Source organism: Cryptomeria japonica, chromosome 10 (assembly GCF_030272615.1).
Source record: "Cryptomeria japonica chromosome 10, Sugi_1.0, whole genome shotgun sequence".
NCBI lineage: Eukaryota > Viridiplantae > Streptophyta > Pinopsida > Cupressales > Cupressaceae > Cryptomeria > Cryptomeria japonica.
In genome coordinates, this window is record NC_081414.1 from 556,376,664 (window position 1) to 556,404,482 (window position 27,819).

The following is a 27,819-nucleotide window of genomic DNA, read 5'->3' on the forward strand; positions in this document are numbered from 1 at the left end:
CGAGCGTCATGCCAACATGTGGCAAGTGCGAGCCAGCCTCTTCAGAACATAGTGTGGACAAAATAAAGTACACACTAAGATTGGTACATCCTTGTGTAGTTCTCTAGCAAATTTTAAATGTGTGGTCAACCTTCTTGAATTAAGAGCAAAATGGCTTAATATAATGAATGGAGATCAACATACAAAGAAAGTCACATTAGTGATGCTTTCCTATGCATAGTAATTATAGACTCAAATGCTTTATTATTTTTATTCAATTAATAAAAAAACAATCTTTATGTATCCAATGTTTGTATTGTACACAACACATTGCACTTGTATAAAAGCATATTGTGATATTAAGTAAACATTTAAACATTCAAATGCATTTAGCAAGTAATTCGATGCATATAGAACTCAGTACACAAACACAATAGATAAAATCTATAATTTCTTTTAATTTTTATAAATAATATATGAAATTTTTGAAAACTAATAACAAATATAAAAATACTATACATATTTGTTGACTAAACTTACATGTATTTATACTTATTTAACTATCTAACAACACCTTTATATGTAATCCAATTGATTGATTTTTCATAAATTATTTGAAGTTCATATTGATTTTATTAATATACCTTAAAATATTTAATTTTCTTAAACCCTTTTTTTCTTTAACCCAAAACGACTCAAATGAAAGTCCAAGCTAAGCAGAACGAATCTAAGCCTTGCACTGTCCTGTTATTTGGTGAACGCCCTGATAAAATTTTAAGTGCATGAAAATGTTCCATTGAGACCATTCCACTTAAGAAAATGACTTTATTTCATTATTTCATAGACATCAATCTCATGCAAGTTGGGCACCCATTATTCGTTGCATTCTAATGTCATCCGATCCTTACTAAAACCCCATAATGCTTTCACCACCATCCCCATTTGCCTTCTTAAAATGAAAAAAATGGCTTGCAAAATTTATTTGGAAGTTTCTACTTTTAGGTAGTGGGGTTGGGGGTCTTCGGATAGTCTAGTTTAATTTTTGGGTTCTATCTCCGTTTATTGGAATGCAGCGAAGTTAGGAGTCTTGGTAATCTCGTTGGCCAGCAATGCAGAATCCATGGGGTTTATTGGTCCATCAAGTCCGATCACGAAATGCTATATTTGCGGTTTAGCACTAGTGTGCTTTGACAACTTCCAGCCATGGTGGCTCTCAGATGTTGTTTCAGAGCATTATCTGAAGGAGGACAACAACAAGAAGAAAATGTGAGGATTTGATTGGGCTAAGGATTGACCAATAATCACTAGTCCAATAATGAGGTAATCCAGAGCCCTGTACTGCAAACTAGTGTAAATTTTTTCCCTTTTCTGGTACTATTTTTAGGCCTATTTTTTGAGGTTATGTCACGTCACACGTAGAACCTCTTTAGTCAGATCCTTAAATCATGGTTCTAAAATCTATCACTTGTAAACAAGTAATCTTTCCCAATCTGGAGTGAAATTGATTCTTCTTCCTAAATAAGCGGGTGTTGTTCAATCCGAGGACTAACGCTGGTCTATCTGATTTAGGTGGCTTCTGAGCATGTTTTTATCGTGCTTAGAATTTGAGTTGGGGTGGCATTTTGGCTGTGTAAGTGCCCATTTCGTTAGAGGTTAAATTGGAAGCTATTGTGGTCTAGTTGGGGATCATTTGGGTTGAGGGGGATAATGTTCCTTAAGGGTTGGGATGCAGATTATACTTTTTAATGTTATTTAATTATAATTTTTAATTGGGATTGAGCTAAAGGATTCTGGATTTGGCACTATGTTCAGTGGGGATGATGGAGAGGGTCAGGAAACAGAGCAAGGGGATGGAATCGATCTGAGTCAGGTAGCAGTGTCTTGGTAGTCCTTAGTTATGGATTTAGACAATTAGTCACACTTGGTTGAATTGGGTACAATCGGGAGCCGTCAAATTCCAACTACAGTAGCTAATGCTTTTGGTGAAACATGAATGTTGTTCGTTGCAGTTCGGCACGGTATAGTCAGACTGTCTGTCTGTAGTTACAAGGTTTTTTCTATGCTTGAAAGGAAAGGGACTTGCTTTGGGCTAGCAGTGGCAAGTTCCCTGCTCCTTTGTCCAGAACAAGGATGAGAAATCTGCTGAGGAAGCTTCACATTGGGGGTAGCCATTCAGAGGATACAGATGGTTCGAAGTCTCCAAAGGGGAGGTTTGCTGAGGGAATGGGCCCAAGCCAAAGAGGCAAGCTATCTCCATCAGAGTCTCCAGGTTCTTCTTCAACTCTTTTTGAGCAGAAACCATTTTCCAGTCTATCTGGGTGGCTGGCTCCCATGACACGGCACAGCTCTTCCTCTGCATCTAATATCAGTCCTAGTGGATCAAGCGGCGGAAGTAGTGCAAAAGATAGACTGGAGACCTTAGGAAGTGCTTCTGCAACCCCAAGTGGGAGTTTTGATATGGGTGGAAGTGAACTGGTATCTACAAACGTTGGGGATACGCAGGCCGCTGATCCAGCCATGGAAGAAGAGTATCAAATACAGTTGGCCATGGCGCTGAGTGTAAATGATGATCCTGAGGCAGTTCAGATTGAGGCTGTAAAACAAATAAGCCTCGGTTCCAGTTCTTCAACCCAAAATACATCAGCAGAAGTTGTTGCTTACAGATATTGGGTGAGTCCAATCTATTTGCAATTAAATTTTCATATCAGCTTCTTGTACAAGATTTGGAATTTGGGGTTTAATTCTGTTCATTAGTGATTGGCAATTGCTGATTGACAGAGGATTGTTGGTTAATTTGAGTTTCACTTGCACACACAGAATAGGTCCTATTGCTAGCAGCAGGTAACATGGACATCTCCCTGGGGATGCCTGTGGTCACTATGTCTCCAATTTTATGTTGCAAAATCAAGTTCGTGCCTTTTTGTTCACCGGTTTAACTTAAAAATTCAATGTGAAACAGCATATGAAATATTCAAAATTGGTTAAAATAATATTGCTGTAGAGTGTAAGCCTTATTCGTGAAGATGATATGTGAAGTATTATCCATACTTTTGAACTTGAATTGTTACTTTAAAGTTTGAGTCCATCAGATTTTGTTATTCTGGCGTGACCACTGAAAACTTCTCTAGGCTACTTGATACTGACTCCAGAATGTCTTAAATACCACGAATCTTAATGTTTTCAAGGCAGGGTGCACGAGGGAATGGGATAAGGCTAAGATATCAAAAACTAAATCAAGAACCTGTTTGTCCTGACTTAGAGTAGACAATTGAAGTGTAAGTTGCAATGAGTGTCTGGTGTTTAATAATTGTGATAATCTTCAAATGGTTTGCATTTTTGTTCTCTTTTTTAACTACTTGTGAGAAACCATTTTATCAACTTTAAGCAATAACATTTGACTCAGCTTCACAGAAGGCAATTTTGTTGAATCTTTATAATGCTTGAATTTAAAAATTGTGCATTTTTTCTGAACTTGTTACTTATGAGTAGACAATTGTACCTGCATGCTTTTACTTTTGTTAACGGATTAAATTTCCTATATCTTTTCTTACAACTCATAACTATTTCTTAATCAAAAGGTTGAATTATTGTATAATTTAGAAAATCTGCCAATTACAGAAGTTCTCAGCTTTTATATCAATTTGGCTTTATCATTTCCTTGTCTTAAGCATATGGAGATATACATAGTATGCATCATGTCAACCCGCTGACTTCCTTTTTTTAAGAATTTCAATTATTGCCAGCATCTGAAGGTTTTCAATAAAATAGATTATTTTCCCACAATCCATGATATCTGATAGTTAATGCTTCTGGTTTTGATTGTGTGTCAAAACCAGAAACATTAACTATCAGATCTGAAGGTTTGATTTTGTTTCACTTGCTGATACTATTCTGATTGCAAAACATTGGAGTGTCATCATTATCTTTTTTCTGAGTAACTTTATCATAAGTTGTATTAGTAGTAAGTTCTAAACAAGCTGAAGCTCAACATGAATACCTTGATGAATCTGATATATGGCTATATTCAGCTGGTAACTCAACCATATGGCATTTCTGTAACCAGTAGTGTCTGCTAGATTTCCTGCAGGAGTAAAGATTGAATCTAGTCTGGGGCTGTGATTCTAAATGGCACCAAAATCCCCTTTGCAATCTCGCCTTTACTTCATGAACATGTTTGGCAATGATAACGTGCATAAGCTCCACCCCTTTACAGAAAAGAGTCTCAAAAACTCATAGAGGCATTTTCGACAAGTTCTATCCTGTATCAGAGCATTTCCATCAAATTTCATACAGGACTGCCAAAATAGAGCCCAAAGTGAGAAGTATGATTACTAAGTAGCTCTTTCTTATGATGATTTATATTGCTGGACAGAAAAAGGGACCATATTTATAGATAATACTATGTACTCAGATGGCATAGGTTAAAGTTTAAACTGTCTCCTTATATACTAGCCGACTCATAGAAGCAAGCATGCTGAAAAGTGAAAACATAAATTGAAATTCGCAGATAATTTTTGTATAGATATCCTCTGGATTTAAGATTTTGGCATGCTTAAAAGTGAAAACATAAATTCAAATTTGCACATAATTTTTGTATAGATATCCTCTGGATTTAAGATATTTGGAATTCAATTTCCCTTGTCAGGGTCTTCCACTGCCTTATTTTTCTCCGCATTAGTAGCGGTTTAAAAGTTTCAGTTGGGCGAAGATCACATTCCATTATGGAAAAGAGAGTTTAGAATTTTTTTTCGCATTATCAGCATTTTTCCAGATGTTAGAAACAGTGGCAATCTCTAACACAAACATCCAACTGGATGCTGTTTCACTGCATCCAACATTATTTTTTCTGAATTCATCAGCCCATGAAGTTATACTAGAAGCTTCAATTCCCTTCCAATTGGCATGATGATGACTTCATTTTGCATCCATTACAAATTTAAAATGATTATATATTTTTCTCATAATAAGCTCACAATTTCCAATAGGTATAATTTAGTATCTGCAGAAAAGAGATATGCAAGCATAAAAATGTTTTATTTTCTTCCTACTTGTGTGTAGACCTGGTCAGGCATCCCCTGAGAGGGCACTTGAGATTTGCATCATTCAGGCAGGGTCTCTAAAGGATACAAAATAGAGCCCATACTGAGAATTATGTTTGCGACATGGATTTTTCTTATGACAACTGATAATACTCAATTGAAAAAGGTTTCTGGAAAAAACCTGAGACTGTATTTACAGATAATATTCTATACTCAAATGGCATAGGTTAAAGTCACTGTTAAACTGTCTCCTTATATACTAGCCATCTCATGGAAGTTAGAATGATGAGAACTGAAAACATGAAATTTGCAGATAATCTTTTTACAGATATCCACTGGATTTAATATAATTGGAATCTAATTACCATTGTGAGGGTCTTCCCCTGTATTCTCCTTCTCAAGTCTTAACATTGATTGCAGTTTCAGTTTCAACTGGGTGAGTTCACATTCTGTTGTCACAAAAGAGAGTTTAGAATTCCTTATCTTATCATTATTATCAACAAGCTTCCATGTTAGAAACAGTGGTAATCTTTAACTTGAACTTCGAACTGGATGCTGTTCCACTGCATCCCACATTATCTTTACTGTTTTCATTGTCTCATTCTAGAATCTTCAGTTGTCCTCCAAAATGGCATAATGATAACTTCATTATGCATCCAGGACAAGATTATTATAATTTAATTTTTTTCTCACAATAAGTACACAATTACCAATGGTTATAATTTTGATAGCTGCAGAAGACAGATATGCAAGTAGGAACATGTTTTGATTTTCCTTGGTCATGCCTGGATCTGGTCAGGCATTTTCCAAGTGGGCCCTTAATATTTGCATCATTCAGACAGAGTCTCTAGAAGCTCTAAAGATCTTGGCTAGATCTTCTCATCTCAGCTGTCATGATTACCTCATAATTGGTGAGAGTTAGCAGCTCCACATTTCTCACCATCTCTTGTAGGGATTCTGTATCAACCCTTACTTTATTACCAGAACCTTTCTGTCTCCATGGATCCAAACACATAAGAAGTAACCACAGCACAGAGCCCACAGAGAGATGATCTACCAAGGCTCAAGTGCTGTGAAGAAACCTATCACAAATACCACTCCAAAGAAACTCTGAAATGCAGGTTCAAGACAAGTCCTACAATTCTACTGTGGAAATTGGATCTACAGCAGAAGCAATTCTCTCAGCTACAATAAATACAATCAAAGACCCAGAAACCCTATTAACCTGAGAGCCAAATAAAAAGGCATAAAAGGGGAAAAGTTGCTACCCTGAGAGGCAAAAAGGACCAGAAGTCAGAGGAGGGTGCCACAAAAAAGAAAGTCCAGTCTTGGCACCGTCACTGAGTGATAACAAAAACCAGCAAAAGGTAGCTATGCAAAAATCAAGGATTCTAAGCTATAATGCAGGGTCTAACAGAAAATACCAAGGGCCCTGTTAAAAAGAATTATCAACACCATAATTGAGTCTTGAGCAATTTTGAAATGTTCTTGCATAAATTCTATTTAACTCCCATATACACCTTAAAAGAGTCTTGAGCAGTTTTGAAAAGCTCTCGCATAAATTCTATTTAACTCCCACATTCACAGCGAGATTCAAGCTATAGTCACCTACAAAGCTGTTCTTCTATCATGAATCTTGAGCAAGTGAGGCAAGAACACCATTTTAATGACTTCTTTATCCTCATAGTGTAGAGGTATGTGAGGATCAAAAGGTTTTATTTTAACACTAAAGGCATATCCAATGATATATTTACATTACTACCTTTGATGTTGTTTGTGCTGTTATTTAGCTGTTAGCCTGTTAGCCATTGGGTCCACAGTCTTTTGGATATTATTAAATTTATAAATTTCAAAATATATTTCTATCTTTCACTTTTTGCAGGAGTTAGCTAATCTTCCAATCAAAGTCTTCTAGAGCTTTAAAAAATGCTGGTTCATATCCAACAGGGATACTTACTCCAAGATTAAACCATTGAATCCTTGCTCTAAGGCTTGAATGGTCCCCCTCTCCCCCCAAGAAAGCTGGAGTACTACTGGGATTGGTGACCTTCTGGGAAGTCCTGGTGTTTTGATGATTATTATATTTTTGCAAAAACAAATGGTCCCTTCAATAACTGAAATGTTGTCTGTTTGTCCCCAAGCTTTTAGGCAATTAATACGAGATTGTTCTCATCTCTAATGAGGCCTATGTTCCCCATTTAAGCAGGGTCTCCTTTTCATGCATCATTAAAAATGATTTCGATTATCCCTACCTCTATTGCCTTTGATTTTGCATTGGATCTCAGAACAAGGCCCTTAGTGGCCAATTGCAGAACTCTGGCATTTGTACAACTGGGAACCACATTGATAGAATGCTCTATAACAGAGTTTCCCATGCGCAGGTACGGACAAGTTGATAGGAAATCCCTATCATGCTTTAAAACTTTCATGTTCCACAATATGTAACATAGAGATTCTTTTGTTTGTGTATACAAACTCATATTTCCATCTGACATATCCATTTAATTGAAAAACTTCTTGCAGGCATGTTAGACCTTGTTAACTGGATGCTTCATCTGTTTGTATAGTTCTACTTCTTCTAATACATTTCAAACTAAACAGAAAATTGTCAGTGCTCTTCATCCTATTTGGACACATCAGAACATCTGTTTTTCTTCTTTGTTGCTTTATTTGAATTGATCATAGTTCAAAAATTGGACTTAGCAAAACCTTGGCAGGCCTAAAGTTTGACTCAGATTCTAGAGTTGGCAAATTTTCTGAACATTAAAAAATACATTTTTGTAAAATAATCGTAAAAACATACATAAAACTGAATTTAGGTTACTCATAAGTAGTTTTCCTTCATTTATTGATGAAAAATGAGTTCAATGCACATCATAATGCCATAAGCCATTTGATTTTATCAATACAAAGAAAAATAAAGATACAAACCTTTATTCATAGTCTACAAATTTTTTCTATGACTAAGGCTTACAGGTGGCTGCATGTTGGCTCTTGAATTGGATAGTAATGATTCATGTTGAGGAACAATATTATCCTTGGCCTCAGCCTAAGGCATATGATGTGCATCTGATAAAGCTCCCATTGCTGCCTCCCTTTCGAATTTAGGACATCTATAGAAAACATAGATTTCACATCTTAAGCAATCCAATATAAATTTGGATTGTTCTCATTTAGGTCAATCATTGGATGTGTCTTCTGCCTCTTCACCATTGTGACACGTAGATGAAGGTTTTATTGCACAAAGACAAGGTCATTTAAGTGTTTTTGAGATTTGTTGTGCTCTTTTTTGCATGAACGGTCTTCAAAAAATGTGTTTCACTTGTTCTCACATCTAGAAATGCTATATATGTTAGGGACAAAATGCAGAAGGTGAAGCATTGAAAATTAGGTGTTTATGCACCAAAATCTTCCCACCACAATTCTGCAAGGACAACATATATAACTTTGCAAGTAACTTAGTAAATTTAAAGTAAACTTACACTAAAATTAAACAGTAAACTTAAGTCTTACTTAACACATTTGTTTTTTAAAACTTTTTGCTTGATTTTTGTGTCATTCTCCTTCAAATGCATAGAGGTGAAGAAAACCACCTTCCCTTTGTGCTCTAATAAGTTTGCTACTCATCATGAATGATGTCTCTAAGGGCTTCATTAACCTCTTTATTTGCTGTGAAGAGATTGTAGAAAAAAAGAACTTTAGGTTCAAGTAGTAAGCTAAAACATGAATTTGCAAGTGTTGTTTGTGCCACCTTCGATCAATATTGCACTAAGTGGGTTAATATTTTTTTTGTTTGACCCATACAAATGTTGGATGGCCTATGGCCTTGAATAGTTAACCCGTGGGGTTTTTTCTCCTCATACACCTTTTGTAGAACTCTAACCAATGGTTTTGAACCTAAAATAACGGAGTATATAAATAAAAATTATGAAATTATAGAAAATATTAAAAAATTCAAAATATTAAAAAACAAAAATTTGTAAAATTAAAGAATTAATAGAAAATAATATTTTTTAATGTAAATTTACCTTGGTAATCTTGCCCATGTGCTGGGCAAAGAAATCCAAAAATAGGTTTCATGATCCTCCTCCCTTCAACCTTTATCAAATAAGGACTATCCAAGCACCTAGTTCTCATAAATATTTGCTTAAGAGATGGTAATGAAGCTTCAATACTTTGCAATGTGATAAAACTAGTGGCAAATTGTGGTGGCTTCCGATTGCACAAACTCATTTCCATTGGTGTGCTCTCTCATTAGATTAAGGATCCATGGGTGTTGGTAGATGTATTTTGTAATGTTCCTTGCATCTTCCACCATACTTTTGTGTAATGCCCCTCCAGTTTCTCTTCTGTATTATTTCTTCTTGATGTGGATTTGGCTATGAGCTTTTGATTATTCCATTTGCTTATGAGTGTTAACCATTCTGAGGTACTGTGATATTGTTCTGGATGTTGCATTTGTTTTCAGTGAGGCTTTTAGTGCCTAGCTTATGTTGTGACTGGATATATGTTCTGTATTCGTGTTGGACCAGTGATGTTTTGGATTGCTTATTGATGATCATGATTATGCTTCTACATTGGGATGTGTGCTTGCTTCTTATGCCTGGTTGTGAGGACCATGGTGTTATTGCTTATTGCATATCCGTTTGGATATTGGATTCGTTAGGGGTTGTAATTCTATTTATGATGCTGATATTAATGTTAATGTTGATTCGATTAATAACTAGAATGTGACAAATGATGTTAATCTAGCTGGTTGACTTAAAAGTGATAAATACCATTTCATGTCATTGTATTTCTTTTATGAAATTAAATGCTTAGCAATATATTCATTTGATGATGCTATATTGATTTGATGAGATATCATGTTACCAACCATGTTATTATGTGATCCCAATCAGAGAATGTTAATGATGCTTTCAGTTATATTATGTTATATGTATACGTATGCACAAGTGTTTGTATGTCTTGGTTGGTGCCGGTACAGAGCATTGACTCCACCTGGCTCCACAGGTCTGAGTTTGCTCATATCCCCGACGGTGGTTATAGGAGATAGCACACTGGCCAATAATGTTACCCAGCCATAGCCATTGTTCCTAATTTAGACGATTTTTCTTAATTTTATTTATTTATACCTCCGGTTACCAATTTGGTAAGGTCTGGCTACCCCAATGCATATTTGTGAATGACCAATAAAGACTGTTTGTGCATAGTTGGTCATATGTGAATTGTCGTTATTATAGTGCATATATTAATGATATTTAAATAATATAGTGGCAATTTAATATTTAATTGTGAAATGTGGCTTATATGTATTCGATTAATGTGGATTGAATGAATTTTACCTTTCGGGGTATTTTGGGAGTAATTGGATTTATTTATCCAATTTGATTTTTATTATTTTTATATTTTCAACTCAAAAGTGAGTTTATATTTTATTTTGAAGTTCATTTTTGGACACTTAGTCTTATTTTCCAATTTTGGAGATTTCCAACCCTACAATGGGATTTTGGAATTTTGATTGGGAGAGATTGGTTTGGAGAAATTTTGTGGGTATGAGCTCATTGGATTTGTGGGAGTGGATTCTTTACGCTGCCTGGTTTTGGTGATCTCTCCCGGTGTGTTTGGCCTTCTTTCCAATTTTGGAGTTTTCAGCATGTTTCTAGTAGGAACTCTCTTTCTTTCCTTGTTTCTCAATTGAATCGATTTTATTTTATTGCAAATGAATAGCAATGTGAAATAGAGTATTCTTTTAATTCAAAATTCTTCATTTGATTGATTCCAGACTTTGTATGTTTCAATTTTGAGAATGAGAGTTGCTTGGGGGATATGCTGCCCAAATTTTTATGTATTGCCCGGAAAGTGATTTTTACTTCAAAAGTGTGATGTTGTTCACCCATCAACCAATGGGTTTTAAGGAAATTTTGATCTGGCAAGTTTGAATTTTTGAGTTTTTGGAGGTCCATCAATGGTGGATGGTCTCCGAAACTTGGTTATTGGTCTTTTTAGATTTTATGAAAAATGTGAATTTGATATTTTAAATGTGAAATTATTATGTGGAATAATGATATATATGCAAGTTTCGTTTGTGGATCAAATCGGATCTGTTCTCTTGGCATTAGGGCCAATTGAGTATATTTTGGTTGCATGTGTTTTTGACAATGCATTTTTTTGTTTAATTGTTGAATTTTGGAAATGTGGGCTCAATTGTGGTAATATCTGGTATTGCATATTGGTTCTTGTCATGATTATCTTGTTTTGATTTCATTGAGCCTAAGGTAGGTAATAGGGTCAATGAAGGGAGTGGTGTCCAATGGGGGCCGGGGCACAAAGGGGCCACTAGGATAGCCCATTGAACATTTGGTAATCAAGTGAAAACTAATGACACATTTATAAAATGAACCAAGATAATGGATACCCCCTTGCCTGTTGTGAGTGCTTGCTACGGGCACATTGGGAAGGTTTGTTGTCCGTGGGATGTTGCTTGATGGCATGATCGTGTTCCTCGTTTGTATGAGAGGACTACTCGATTCCACGTGAGCCATCTCTTCAAGCTATGTGATGACACTCCCGCTTTTGTCTCCTATGTATCTAGCCTTGTAGTTTGAGCAGCACCCGGAAGAGGATTTGCCTTCCATGTGATTGTGCTTATTGATGGATTCTAGAGGTATCTACATGATGGCTTGTTGGCCTTGTGATCTCTTGGGCGATTGGGTTTCGAGATTGGATTATTCTTGATGGTTTTTGTATTGATACTCCTTGTTGAGTACTTTCATGCTTGTGTTGCATATGGTTGCATTGAGGTTATACCTCTCTCTCTCTCTCTCTCTCTCTTTTTGATTGATGTGGCATTATGTTCTTGGTTGATCATATGTTCATGTTGAGTGTTACTCCATGCTTGCCCTTGTGTGAACCTATTGCCTCCCTTGCTTGAGTGCTTTATTGTTTGAGTCGTGTGACTATCTCCATGAGCACGTTGGAGTTGAACCTACGAGTTCCACATGGTCGGGTGGCTTTGCCAACCACTATTGGGGACCGAAGGACTTGGATCGTGTGCGGTTGAAGAGTTCCTTCTCCATCCTCAACACTTGTTCTTCTCTTTCTCTTATTCCTTTCTTTTGTAAGCTATGTAATTTGGATGTAAGAATTGTAATCATAAATGATTTGTATATTGAAACACTCCACGAGGAGAGGTATGTAATTGTAATATATGGTAATGATGAATGGATGTATCTTTAGTGGTTCGTTGTTGGGATCGATCACCAAGCACGATCTTGCATGTTTTTCATTTGATGCTATTGTATGATGTTATCTTAGGAACACTTGGTTTGGTGCTTAAAAAGAATGTATTCATGTTTCTTATTGTATCAGAGATTGATTTGGTCGTCTCCTGTTTTGGTCATGAGATGTTGGCCAAGCCCTTGTTGGATTGAGCTCTTGGGAGCGAATCTGGGCTTAACCAGAACTACTTGGTGTGTGTTTCTCGTCGTCCAATTGAGGACTTTAGTTGTGTTGGACACCTAAGTGTCTCTTTGTGCTGGTTGTGGGGGAATTGAGTTGAGTGGTGGTAAAGTGAGTCCTCTCGAACTTCGCCTTGTCTTGTAGTAGTCATTCAGTGACCCGATGTCTCAAGACTTGACCCATTTTCACACCTTTTTGCCCAATTCTCTCAACTCTGGGTTCAAATAGTCATATTGACTTCATTGGGATGGTTAAGTGTGTACCGGGCTTTGAAAAGTCCGTTTGGGAAGCTCATTGGTTTTGGACGAGCATGCGTCTTAGGGATGACAACGTGAGTTCACCAGTCTGGAGGACTCCAGATCAGAATTTGGACTCCCGCGCAGCCATGAGACACCTGCACAAGAAGAGCACACCAACGCGCTGCGTTAGTGTCCTCCTAGCATGCTAGTGTCCAATGGGGACACTTGGTTAGCCGTTGGGAGCTCTCTCTTGCTAGTTCAGTCTGGGGGTGTTTTCTGGGGCTACTGAGGTCAATTTGACCTAGTTTTGGATTTGTTGTGAAGGTAGCGACGTCAGGGAACCCTCTGAGGGGTCTTGAGTAGGTTTTGAGTGTTTAGTCTTCCGCTTGTGCATTGTCGGTTATTGATGGGATTAATTTTACCTTGAGGTGAGCGTTATATACTTGTATTGCTATGCATGATGACACTTTATTAGTTAAATTTTTTTTTTCCATGCATTTCTTGTGTAATTTGCTCTTATCCTCTAGGGTTCCTTGGCGGGGCGTTACATTTTGCCTCATCCAAGTTTTCCTATATCTATAAGGAGAAGGTCAATTCAATGGGCCACATGAGGTCTCCAAAATAGTGAAGGGTGCCTCACCTCAAGAAGTCTACTAAGTGCCACATATGCAATTGCATTGCCCATCAAAACTTGCATGATATTCTCCATGCCCACCAAAATCACCATTTGATTCAACATGTTGTATAAAGTCTCCATGCCCTCACCTCAAGAAGTCTACCAAAATAGTGAAGGGTGCCTCACCTCAAGAAGTCTACCAAGTGCCACATATGCAATTGCATTGCCCATCAAAACTTGCATGATATTCTCCATGCCCACCAAAATCACCATTTGATTCAACATGTTGTATAAAGTCTCCACCTTTTCTGATTTCTTTGGAGGCATCAATTGGGTCTAGGAACACTAGTTGTCCACCTAAAGCGACAAGGAAGTTGGTTAGTTTGTAGTTCTTGCCATTAGATAAAATAGTGGTGCTCCTTCACCAAATTTCCTTTTGTTCTTGAATTAGACCGTCTTTGTTTCTGATGACAGCCTCCAACGATGGCCCACTCAACTCATAAGGACTCAGTACTTTGAACCTCTTTTTTGTTATGGTCAATGCATTGACCAATGCCAAACAATAAGAGTTCCTCACAACATTAAATGGTATTCTATTCCTGTACCAAAAATTGACAAATACCACCTTGCGTTTATTATACTTTTTTTGATTCCATGCAGTACTTTCCAACTAAGGGCACTTGGAATGTTACAAAGAATGGAAAACCACATGTCTATGATTGGTAACTTATCTATTGTATGAGATTTCCATATCCTTGGGCCAATGGAAGAGCCTGTTTAATTTACCTCTGACCTTGTAGAAGAACTCATGACAATTGATATTGCATTGGCTGTCCTTTTTTCCCTATTTTCTTCATAAGATGCAAGGAGAGCCTTAATGTCTTTCTCAATGTCAGCCTTCATTACATCATGTATTTGCAAAGCGAAGGATGCATATGAGTTGAAATTTAAGGTGATTGATAGCTCCTATCATGTGCAGATGTCCTTTTTTCCCTATTTTCTTCCTTCATTAGATGCAAGGAGAGCCTTAACGTCTTGCTCAATGTCAGCCTTCATTACATTATGTATTTGCAAAGCGAAGGATGCATGTGAGTTGAAATTTAAGGTGATTGATAGCTCCTATCATGTGCAGCCCACAATAATTGCACACCAGCATCTTGGCTTTGTACTTGCTCTGCCATATTTCTAAGTGGGATGCCTAGCCTTGCCACCAATTCTGTTTCTTAAGGATGCCATTTTTCTTTCCAAAAAATGAAATGAAACCCTGCAAAAAGAAAAGAATGAACAATACCCTATCAACTAGAAGAAAAAAAGCGAAAATCAGAAACAAAATTAAAAACAGAATAAAAACAAAATGTCACATGCATTTCAAATGAGGTTGATAAATTTGCTAAAACCAATCCATACTCAGAATCACACAATATCACTTGTAAACAAGCTCAATTCTCCTCTATATGTCAGTACGTCAAAAGCCCAAAGCAAATGGTGCAAAAAGTGAAGTTAAATCAGGGTTTTATTGGGTGCCAGTAGAGTGCAATATTCTTTTTGCCAGGCAAGATATTGGCATGGACATGCTGAGTTTTGTCGCGTTCTGTGCTAGTTTCTGGGTGATTACTTGCCAATAAGGCTGCAGTGAGTTATTGGGTGAGTGACTTGCTAGGTGTATTTGTCTGTAGGCAATATCACTTGTGAACAAGTACAATCTTCTCTCTATGTCATTAGGTCAAAAGCTCAAAGGAAATGGTGCAAAAAGTGAAGTGAAATCAGGGTTTTATTGGGTGCCAGCAGACTGCAAATTTTTTTTGCCAGGTGAGTTATTGGCACAGACATGCCGACTTTTGGTGAGTTCTGTGCTAGTTTTTAGGCGATTACTTGCCAATAAGGCTGCAGTGAGTTTGGTCAAGTGTCTTGCTAGGCGTATTTGTCTGTAGGCAAGTTACTCACTGTGTTTTGTACCTGTAGAATTTATGACTATGGTTGACGTACTGCTCAGCATTATCCCAAATTGGAATGTAACTGGTATGGCACATGCAGATAATATACAAAATAAGAATTATCTAATTGACAGAATTATTTGTTCCTGAATGTCCTGGTTGCCAATATGAGATACAAAATAGGTTCTAGCTTTTGCAAGCACTTGATTGTTTGCTGCTTGTCAAATTAATATTTTTTATCTCTTTCTGCACTGATGTTTCATTATGTTACAACTTTTAATGAGTCAGCTCATCATTCTCACCATCTTGTGGTACATCTTTGTGCTTTACAGAACTACAATGCCCTGAATTACGATGACAATGTGGTCGATGATTTCTATGACTTATATGGTGTGGTGTCTGATTCTAAATCAGATAAGATGCCTTCTCTGATAGATTTGCAGGGAATACCTCTCACGGAAGATATCACCTGGGAAGCTGTTTTGGTCAATAGAGCATTGGATTTGGATTTGGCAATGCTTGAAAAGAAGGCATTGGCATTGGCCGTTGAATCCAATGCACGTACGGTAAGCTGGACCAGATGTAAGTTGGTCCAAAAACTTGCTGATCTGGTTAGTGATAACATGGGAGGACCAGTTGGTGATCCTGATGACATGCTGAGGCGCTGGAGAAGGACAAGACATAATCTTAGAGCTACACTGAGGAACATGGTCCTGCCTTTAGGCCAGTTGAAAGTGGGTTTAGCCAGGCATCGGGCATTGCTGTTCAAGGTTAGTACCAGATGTTCTCTCACTGATTTACATTATTTATCTTGCAGCTTGGATCTATATTTATTTTATGGTTGGAACATGGTAGGAAAAATATATGTCCCTCCGTACTATCAATTTATCAAATATTAAATCTGATAATATCATGGATTCCTTAGTCAGCATAATGTTTTTTTGGGTAACATCCTTAGATGATAAAGAAAAAATTATTAAAAAAAACTAAAAGATTTTAAAAAATTAAAAAATCTATTCATAGGTGAGGACTACATTTTTTAATTTTTTAAGATTTCATAGGTAGTGTGCTATTGCTTCCAATTGATTTCACGTCCTTTTACAGCTGATGTCTACCAACTGATCACAACCTTGTGCCTGCAAGGGAATGATTTTAAGTTTCCCAGTACATCCTATTGATTGGTTACAGTTTCTGTTCTTTGGAGCTTTCATGACCTTCTGATTAGTGATTTTGGTAAATACGCTAAAGTAATATCCTCCATTGCGGTAAAGAACATGATGAAAAATTTGAAGAATGTTCATATCAAATACACTGTTCTACCCATCTTAAATAAGTTTGTTAAGACACTTCACTCATTCCTTTAGTGACTTCATATTATTTATATTATTGAGGCCTTTGTGGTTCTTTGAAAGTCTAAGATTAACAACTTAAGGTTTTCATATGTTTTTCTATATTTTCCAAGTCTTACTGCACATTTCAACTTGTCTCCCTTGATGTGCAATATCTTTTGTCACCGAATGAGGACCTCATATGTATGATTTAGAACTGGACCTATAATATTTATTTCTTCTGTAATTATTATGGTATAATACCATATGAGGTTTCACACATATTGATTGCTGTAGGAATTGACTTGGCAAGTTTCCCAAAGGTTTCTTATGGCACAATAGGGTCCTTTATGTCTATCCTGTATGGCTTTATTTTCTAGGAAGGAATTGTTATAAGTGTTTTTTTTTTTCGCTTCAATCAAACAATACTTTATGTTGGAAGATGGTTAAAAATATACTCTTAATAGTGAATGTTTTTCAGGACAGCTTAAGCTTTAAACTTAACTTCAAGTTCCATGTATTTTCAAAAGCTTCCTTTTCTATCTTTCAGAGGTTAATATATAAGTATTATGCATGAACAATGATGTTCCTGACTAGCATCAACTTCTTATTATTTGGAATCTAGATTAGTTACCTTGCTTGTATCCTCTCTCGTCTTTCATGGTTTTTGTCTGTCCAAGTTTGGAGGACTTTTACTAATATATAGAGAATTTCTGTCATGATTTCTTAAGTAGTGTAAGTTACCTGCACTTTCTGTGGGTAATATAAAGAACTCCTGTTATGATAGTCATTTATTTTCTTGTGTCATTAGAAGACTTTACATTTATGATAGTAAGTTGCACTTTCGGTTTCTGCTTATAGACAGAGTTTTAGATCTTATTTTATTTCACATGCCAAAAAAAAACAAAACAAGAAAAACTAAAGTGGGAGCATTAGCTATGAATAGGCTCTTAGGTATCAAGAGTGGGGAATGCTCTTGGTGGTGGTTTTGTGCACATGGGCATGGAAGCCATGCCTTTGCCAAGTGCATTGATCATTTTTTAATTTAAACTAATGACCTGAGTTAGCAGCAATCGTGCATGCCTTGTTAGGAGTTTTCTCTTCAATTCTATGTATTGAACTGATTTATCTAGAGTACTATATTACTTTTCTTTTCTGTTTCATGCACTCTAAGAACAGTTGTGATTAGTCTTCAAACAATTTGATTTTCCTTTTCTTTTCTAATGTTTAAAGTTTAAACATAGAGAAACAATTATTTTATTTCTTTTGGTAAGTGTTTGGAAATATATATTCCATTTCTTCGGCTCAGATTCAAATTTTTCTGAACTAATGTCTCAAGTACATAGAAGCAATGGTCTGCAAAAAATTGCGATTATACCGGATTAATCCTAAATCCTGGAGCCAGCCAATTTATTCCCTGAAAAAATCCCGATTCACACAAAAATCGTTGACCCAAATTTCAATGATTTTTTGCATTTAAATCACATTTAAAATCATGTTAAAAACCCCCAAAATGGCAAAAAAAGTGAAAAATCAGTGTAAAAACTTGCAAAACCCTAGAAAAACTCGTGAAATTAGTGAATTGCTTAGAAATAGGGTTGATCTGAGACGGAATTAGAGTCAATGTGGAATCAACGTTGAAAAAGTTTGTTATTTTGTCAATTTTTCGAGGGGTTCATCATTTCCCACACTTCACTTGTTCAAATCCATGAGCTCAACGACCCAACAAAGGCAGAAAGCCCGCGAGCTCAATGGCCTAGTAGGGGTTTGAACCTACGTAATCCAGGGACGCGTCCCCGGCCTGAAAACTCTCGTCCCGGTTTTGGGGATGTGTCCCCCCTGTCTCCAAAATGTGGGAATTTGCTGGGGACGTCTCGAAAATGGGGGGACGCTTGCCCCAGCCGTGGGGGACGTTCGTACGTCCCAGGGACGGAGGGGGACGGCTGGGACGTCCCCAATCCGTCTCGGGGATGGCTAAGGCTAGTTAAAAACATTAAAAAAATGTCATATTTTTTAATTTTTTTTTCCCTAACATGTGCCCCAAATTATTTGCCGTAAATCGTTCCATTTATTAAAAATTTAAAAGGCAACGATATTAAATTATTAATATAAGTCTCAACTATGCGATAATTCATAATATCGTTGCCTTATATTAAAATTTAATATAATCTGAAGATCAAGATTGCGATAAATTATTAAAGGCAACGATAAATATTTATGTTTCATAGAGGGCCATATTTCATGTTTGACTATATGATATATCTAAAACTTTAAAAGGGAATGATATAAATATTTCATCTCTTACCATATGATATTCATATATTTAAAAGGGAAGGATAGGCCATACGGGCGATAAAAACAATTATTTCCGGCGATAATTGTTTAAGCAGAGCGATCAGATTTTCAGCAAATCAAACAAATGCTGGCATATCAACAATGAATTTTCAATTATGAATGCATATTGAGTATTGACAAAGAATTCTGAACACAAATGTGGTATTTTAAGGTTCTATAATGTACATATTGTTGCTTTATCCCTGTTTTCATATGAATATAATGTATGTATACATGCTTTATCTATTTTTCATATGAAAATCTAAATTTCCCTATGTATTTTGAATTTTCCCTATATTTTATATAGCCGTCCCCTTTGCCATCCCCTTGCCGTCCCCAAAATTGGCAAAAAAAATTGCTGTCCCGGAAACTCGTCCCACCGTCCCCTGCCATCCCCATCTCGGAAACTCGGGGTAACATAGGTTTGAACCTTGGTGGCTGCCTCACCAATGGAGTGTTTCTACCACAATACTAAATGTCTGAAGATATATATATATATATATATATATATATATATATATATATATATATATATATATATGATATTTAATTTATAATTGATATAGTTAATTTTTGCTCAAACAAAGACATACAATTCATTAATTTCAGCAATATATCCAAAGTACTCTATGAAATAAATCTGAATGACAACAAACAAGCTTACATAGTTGTAATAAAAGAGTCTTCAACACACAATCATTAAAATTTGTCTATACCTTAGTAGTTGCAAACTAGGTATTGCCAAAACCAGTGGCTTGCTAATCTTTTACTTCAGCTAAACAAATGCCTTTTGTTGAATTCTACCCCATATAAAAGACTTACCAATTGCCATCAAGGAATATAAAGCATTGCAACTGTGGAATATGATTTGATAAGCTTTCTCAAGTATTGAACTACACCTAGAAAACTCCTTGCCTCAATCACAACGAAAGTCTTGGATCACTTCAAAATGGCTTCCACTTTTACTAAATTCCTAACAATAGCTGGATCTCTGTTTGATAAATTTTGATCTCAGCTACTTCATAGACTTAGCTAATCTTTGATCTCAGACTTAGACAACTATTTGGTGTATTTGGTGACTGCCCAAATGAATATTTGCCAATGTAATCAGCAATATGAATATAAACAACAAAAAACAATTTTGTACAATCGTGGGTTAAACTCTATTTTATTTACTCTATATATCTTTATGCTATGGAAATGCCCTTAAGTTTAAAAAACAGTAGTTTGTGTCTATGTTTCTACAATTTTTTATGATTTTTTAAAATCCAATTTTTTACCCACTTTTTCAAACAATCTTGTACTTTTGGTTTGCCGATTTTTTCCCCAAATGATTTTTGTTGCTATGATATAAAGCATTGCAATTGTGGGATATGATTTGATAAGCTTTCTAAAATATTGAATCAACCCTACAAAACTCCTTGCCTCAATCACAATGAAATTCTTGGATCACTTCAAAATGGCTTCCACTTTTACTATTTGTCTGTTAACTTTTGATCTCAGTTACTTCATAGACTTAGCTAATATTTGATCTCAGACTTAGACAACTATTTGGTGTATTTGGTGACTGCCCTCTTAAAAAGTTAACTGAATATTTGCCTATGTAATCATCAATATGAATATAAACAACAAAAAATTATTTTCTACAATTCATGGGTTAAACTCTATTTTATTTGCTCTTTATATCTATATGCTATAGAAATGCCTCTAGTTTTTTAAAATAATAGTTTTCGTCTCTTTTTCTACAATTTTTTTTTTTAAATCTGATTTTTTCCCCATTTTGTCAAAAAATCTTATACTTTTTGTTTGCCGATCTTTTCCCCAAATGATTTTTGCTACTATGGTCTCAAGTTTCAACTATAGGGTTTACAGCAGTAATATCAGGTATAAAAGATGGGCTCATAAAATGGATATCTTTGTTTTCCACATGATTGATTCAGATCAATAACAAGAAAGGAAGGCTTATTCCATATGTGCATCGACTGCTAGGAATTAAATAAAGGGACCATTAAGAGTAGATATCTTATTCCATGTATAACTATTTTCTGGATTATAAGATGAAAATTCTACAAAGGTTGATTTATGATTTGGTTATCATTAGATAAGGGCGAGGGGAATTGAAAGAATCCAAGACAACTCTTAAAATTCATCATGGACTCTATGAATTTTGGGTAATGCCTATTGGGTTAACCAATAGTTTGAGCAGCTTTTAAGGTACAATGGATTGAATTTTCAAGCCCTATTTCAGAAAGTTCATAATGATTTTGCTTGATAACATTCTGTTTTAGCAGACTAGGGATGGTCATACAAACACTTGAAAAATGTTTAGAACTCTTGGCTAAATTCTTTATTTGCAAGGTTTAAAATGCAATTTTGCAAAGGGTGATGTGTAGTTGGGACTTATGATTAGTATGGTGTATGGTGTGAGTCAAGCCTGATCTAGCTAAAAGTAAGGGCATCTAATGTGAGTTGGTTGAGAGGATTTAACAGAGTATGTGGTTTCTATAGAAAATATATCAAGGGTTCTGAAGCCCTCATGGTATTCCCCACTGGTATTAGACATAAGGAACAGATTAAATGGATACAGGCATCAGAGATTACCCTCTAAAAAGTGAAAAAGATAATGATTTTAACCTGATCTAGCTAAAATTATAGGCATTTCAAGGAATTTGGTTGCAAATATTTAATAGGCTATGTGGTTTCCATAGAAAATATGTCAAGGATGTTGGAGGCCTTACAGCATTCCTTACTGATACTACCAAAGAAGGAACAAATTAAATGTATAGGGTCAGCAGAGATTACTGTCCAAATAATGAAAATGATTTTAACTTCATGCTTGCAATTCCTTCTTTCTCAAATCTGTTTGGAGTGGAATTTGATGCTTGAAGAAATGAAAAATGAGAATTATCGTGCCAAATCAATAGGCAACCACTTCACAAAAAATGATATAAAATGACAAGGAGAAGTTATTATTCATTTTGTTGGAACATATAACAGTACCAAATCTTCTTAACCATAATGTAATGTGCCCATTTTTAGCGAAAGTGATTTGTGAACAATTAGCCTAGTTTCCAAGATCTTCTAGAGGCTAATTGGTGTGCTTGGGAGAACTCCAAAGTTCTTGCAGTGCACAGGTTCAGTATTGCAGGGTTTCCATCCTTGGCAATGAGCTCGATTGATGGTGTGGGTCATCATGTCACTTTCAAAAGTGATTTCCGACTTTTGGTGGACTCTTTAAACTTCTTAGAGAAGTAATCTATTTTTAGTAAGCTACTTGTTTGGGCTCCTGTCATCTTCTCAAGTCTTTAGAATCATATTGGCATGATCAGAGTTTAATTCCTATGTAGTTTTAGTGCTTTCACAACTTAGGAAAAATAATTTAAATGTTCACTTAAGTTTTAAAGTTAAATATTTTTTAAAGTGACAAATTAAGTGTAATATTTTTTTTAAAGGTGTAAAGTGAACTCAAAGATGGACACCTAGGATATGGGGGCCTTTTTACACGATGAAATATTATTAATATTTCAAAAATGTCATTTTGAGTGAAAAAGAATTATTATAATTTTAAATTGAATATTTCCCTCCAAAAAGCTATATAAGGAGGATGTGGGCTTGTTTAAAGAGTTAGGACTTGTGAATGATGTTGTTATGTTGTTGGAATGAACATAAGTTTTTCTAAATCTTTTGAGGATGAAAACTCTTTCAATATTACTAGTTCTGGGGAGGAAAATCCCTTGGTTTGTGTGATTTTATCCAAGAATCACCAGTGTGCTTCAAATCAATGTTTCAATTCTTGGTTGCAGTCATGGAAGATTTTGGTGTACTTTGAAGTTGCAAGAGTTTGATTTCTAGGTGTTTCTAGGAGATTTTGGTGTTGTGAAGAGTGAATTTGAGGAGTTTGTTGCTACTGGTCCGTGCCATTCAATTCTATGTAGGCTGTATCATTCTTCCCAAGCCTTACAGGTTTGAAGTTGTTTATATAATTTTTTTTGATTATTTAATCTGTTTTCTTAGTTGTCCATGTTGGGAATTGCCAGCGATTAGTGGTAACTGCTAGGTAGTTAACTGTTTGCATTGGCAGTTAAAGAATCACGTGGGGAGTGGGCGATTTGATTGCTAGAGGATGTACTCATATTGTAGTGTGGGTGGGGGCGTATGGCTCCAAATGCATGGGTGTGGGTTGGTGGGGACCATCAAGCACTACTGTGGGTGCCAATTGTAATGGGACCTAGTGCCTACCAAATGATCACCAAATAATGCCAACCTCAAACAAATCGTGTGTGCCGAAAAAAATGCGCCCAATCACACATTGAGTCCGCCACACCAACCAGAGTGTTAAGTTTTTAAGTGCGCCAACACTTAACACGAGCCCCTAAAAAAGCCTACGCAGGTCTAACAGTAGGTATTGACACTTGCATACAAAAACTGTTGACCAAATTAAAAGTTGACAATCATGTAGAGATAATAAAGTCAGCTGGGTACAGATCTTCAGACCCGAAAAGCATAAAACCTTTGCCTGAAAAATAGCTTTCTATTCGACCATACAGAAAATATTTGTGCTCAAAAATTAAAAATTGCAGAGATATTAAAATATAATTTTTTGTTCCACAAAATAAAAATTCATACCAACTGCACTCAAGGGGCTGTACGGGCTGCTTGGGCCAAAAAAATTTGCCCCAAAAACAATTTTTTCAAAAATGGCACTAAAATTCGTCTCATAGGCCTCTTGAAGACAATGGCAAGGTTGATTTGTACCAAAAGTGCCCCGAAAAAATAGTTGTTCTCTAGATTTGAACTTCAAACCCTTGTTTGCCAAAGTTACAAATGGTGGTCAAATTTAGTCAAACATAAGCCAAATTTGACTTTCTTGAACCTTCTAGATGCAATAGGACAGCCAAAAATACCACCGCTAATAGCCAAAAGTGTTGCAATCACCAGATCTCACCAAAAAACATGCAATATAGGATATAAAGATCTATTAAACCCTTTCTGATTCTCAAGCTCGCATGGAAATGCAAGAGAAGAGCATACAAGATCAAACTAGAAATTCAAATCACAATGAAAAAACTTGATTGGTGAAACTCTCTACAAGGAAGGAGCTTGCCAGATTCAAAGCTCTGATAAAATGTTGAAGTAATCACCCAAGATCTTCAATTTGCAACACCAAATAACCTCCACATGACAAGAGAGAAGCAACAACAAAAGATGGTATTCAACCAAATCAAGACTATAATATGATACAAGATGCAAAAGAGCCCCTTCTTATAAAGGCAAGGTGAGAGGAAGGATTAGACAAGATTGTGACATATGTCATAATCCTGTGCAATGAGACAACAAAGGTGTTGACCTAGGTAACTAAAAGTAGTTGTCATGATATAAGATAAGATCATATGACAACTAATCAATCTTCTAGAAAGACACCTAGGACCTAAGTAAACTTAAGTCATGTGAACAAGTTCCTTACTAGGAACTAGCGAAATTACTAGGCACAAGACCTTACTAGGTCCAAAACCTTATTCAAACCAATAGGTCGAACTAGAGAACAAGCGGATTTTGCAAGTTTCCAAGGGCCATACTAACCCTTGCTGGCTGAACCACGCTGATGGTGGCATGGGAATTTAAGATTCGTGCACTTGGGTTTTAATGCTTCATCCTTTCTTATTGGGGGTGCGTAGCATATAGTTGAAGGATCAAATCATTGTTGAAAGGGGAAAATAAATGTATGATGAGATTTAAGGTTATGCACCTGCTGTTCATGCATTGACAGCAAGCCAATATGCTGCTATATTATCGTCTAGGAGTGAATGTTGTTATCAGCCAGTTATGTTATTATTTACAATTTAATGCTTGTAACGAATATATTAGCCTCATATGTGATCTTATTCAATTAATACTCTCACTTTACTTTTAATACTCCATAAATCTCTTGACAAATTAAAACTTTTTATATTCATATAAAATGGAAACCTTACAGTGATCTATGATTATTACCAAACTTTGTTTCCGTGATGATGATGTGCGAAATAGCTCATTCAGACATAGGGAAAAAGCCTCTTAAGTGTTTACACAGTTCGTCTGCAAAACATTTAGCAAACCCACTTGTTAGTGCTTGTCTTTGCTTTGACAGCTGCAGTGGTTGATGGAACCAATTTTGTAGTTATCAATTTAAAGCAAACTTAGAGAGTCAAGTAATATTAACTACATGGAGGCACTTGGTTTGAGTTGCTCATTAGTATTCTTGGTCATTTTTATGGTGTGCTATGCTCATACTTTTCAGTGCCTTGGATCATCATATAGCTACTACATCAATTCTCTATTATGACATCCATGAATTTGATTGTTATAATAAACTCTCAAATGCCAACTGGTTGAAGTATGAGAAGGATCTGAACTTAATATTTGCATAATGGACGGGCTTGCAAGAAAAGATTGTCTTTGTGAATGAATCTTTTGAAAACATATCTAGTTAAGAGTCTTGGCATGGATGGGTATACATATTGTCCAGTAAAATAATTAATTTCATTATTGCAGAGTGCATTGGGAAGTACCTTCCTTTCTGCTTGGGTTTGGAAATTTGTCACAATTTTTGTCATGATTAAAAAAATAGGGTAGCTGGTTTACTATTGCATCCAATGTGCATAGCAGCATGCAAACAATAGAATACCATAATATTGGATTAAGAATCAGTATATAGCAGTGAATATTGACTTGGTTCAGTTGTTTGTCAAATTTGTGTATCATAGCCTAGTAGTCAACCTTTTGTAGAATTAGATTCGAATGATTCATATATTTGCTGTACTTTATTCCAGGTATTGGCTGATTGTGTTGGCATTCCATGTCGGCTGGTCAAGGGGAGATATTACATGGGTACAGATGATGGAGCAGTGAACATCATAAAGGTTAATGAGAGGTAAAATGGTACCCTGCTGTTCCCTTATTTTGGAGTCAACTAGATTAGACAAACAGTTGAGGTTCCTTACATGTGTGTAATCAAGCAGTTTTCCTGATTTATAAACAAGGACCATTTGATGAGCTCCAGATGACTGAACCACACCATTCAGATTAAGGAAGATACAATGTTCTGTGTCCCAAGCATTTCCTAGCCTTAATATTATGTGTCTTAGAAGCCTCAGTATTTCTTCTCTGTGAAGAAACCAAATCATAGATTGAGAAAATTTTCTCCTTCATAACAAATCTGGAGCTATGTTTCCAGAGTGAGAACTCTTAACTTTCAAGCATTGATTTTTTAAGTCCTCTACGTTCTTTTATCTTTCTGAAAGGCCAAGGAATTGTGAGATTGGAAATTGACAATTTTGTGGATGGCAGGGAGTATATTGTCGATCTGATGGGAGCTCCAGGCACTCTTATCCCAGTTGATGCAACTGGAACAATTCCACCCCAGATCAAATCTGAGAATACGCTGTATACAATCAATGAATCTGTAAAAGATGTTGAAGTTGATTTGTCAGCATCATCTAAAGGCAGATTGCTGAGTTCCGTGGCTGATTGTTCACATGATGAAAGCAGTGAGGAGAGGAGACTAGATTCTGGGAAGATGGCCTCTGAGTTGAGTGGTTCAGTGGAGATTTTCAGAGATTCACAAGGGAATGCGGGTGGTATTGGCAGATTTCAAGGAGGGCCAATCTATGACGAAAGCCGATTGAGGTTAGAGTCAGATGAAAATTCTGAGCTTCATAAACTTGAGAGACTTCCTCCTCGGGCTTATTCAGGTAGATCAAGTTATCCCTATTCGCATGCAAGATCTCCTTCATGGACAGAAGGTATCGGTTCACCAGCTGTACGACGAATGAAAGTTAAGGATGTTTCACAATACATGATGGATGCTGCTAAGGAAAATCCTGGATTAGCACAAAAGCTACATGATGTATTATTAGAAAGTGGTGTGGTTGCGCCACCAAATTTGTTTACTGAAATTTCTGCTGAACAACTTCAGGCTCAGGTTACAGAAGACAAGAAGATAATTGAAGATAAGATAAATGAAAAGAGGAAAAGGCATAGAGCTAGACGTGCAGATAAGAGTGGTTTAGGCCCTTCCCAACTTCTGCCTCCTGTACCCCGGCTTGCTTCATCAACAAAGGATGGAGATTCAAGAGAACACTTACAACGACTGAATTCAGTAGAAGGCCTAGGAGATCGACGACCACTAGAATTGGTTGACCCCATTCCTGTGCTTTTATCCAGTGATTGCTCCCAGGCAGCTTCATCAACCACCACAGGTACATCATCTTTGGCAGCTACTGTACAGGATACCCTTCCTCCAGAGTTGATAAGACATGTGCCTGTTGCTGCAGCTGCAGCTGCTACAGCAGCTGTTGTAGCATCTTCAATGGTTGTAGCAGCTTCAAAAACTAATGTAGATCAAACACTTGAAGTTCCTGTAGCAGCTGCTGCAACAGCTACTGCTGCAGTAGTTGTAGCAACATCTGCAGCTGTAGGCAGGAGATATGAGCAGCTGGATCATGGGGTGCAGATAATTGAGGATCCCTGTGACAAAGTTGCAGATGGTGGTGTAAAGTCTGTGGAAGCAAATGGAGCTGTGAGAAATTCACAAGGAAGTTACAATGGAAAAGAAGCAGTGTGTAATGAGGCAGGGCCTGCAAATAGAGCTGGCCGCGAAGATGAGAGAAGCTCAGACAAGTCAAATGAGAATGAAAGCACAAAATCTGATATGGGACTTGATGATGTAGCAGAATGGGAAATTCCCTGGGAGGACATAACTTTGGGTGAACGCATAGGGCTTGGTAAGTAATCAGCAGAGGCAAAAGCAGAAATTTTTAGTGTGATTCTCCTTATCTTGTTTAATGCTATATAAAGTTTAGGCAAGGCTTAGTCTATGTGTTGGTTGGAGATTGAAGTAACTGATTTTAA

General features: G+C 36.4%; 1 protein-coding gene across 5 annotated transcripts in view; it reads left to right on the plus strand.

The window, feature by feature from the left end:
* Window positions 1–841: 841 nt before the first annotated feature.
* Window positions 842–27,819, plus strand: part of LOC131060744 (probable serine/threonine-protein kinase SIS8) — a 113,628-nt gene continuing 86,650 nt past the window's right edge. Inside the window, exons 1-6 of one of the 5 annotated variants that reach the window (XM_057994118.2) lie at window positions 842–1,299; window positions 1,549–1,609; window positions 1,792–2,649; window positions 15,601–16,038; window positions 25,740–25,840; window positions 26,257–27,692. In XM_057994118.2, the coding sequence (XP_057850101.2) occupies window positions 2,110–2,649; window positions 15,601–16,038; window positions 25,740–25,840; window positions 26,257–27,692 (2,515 nt within the window). In that variant the 5' untranslated portion in view covers window positions 842–1,299; window positions 1,549–1,609; window positions 1,792–2,109. Of the gene's footprint in view, window positions 2,650–15,600; window positions 16,039–25,739; window positions 25,841–26,256; window positions 27,693–27,819 lie in introns of all 5 variants that reach the window. The other 4 variants (XM_057994119.2, XM_057994115.2, XM_057994114.2 and 1 more) reach the window with 4 other exon arrangements.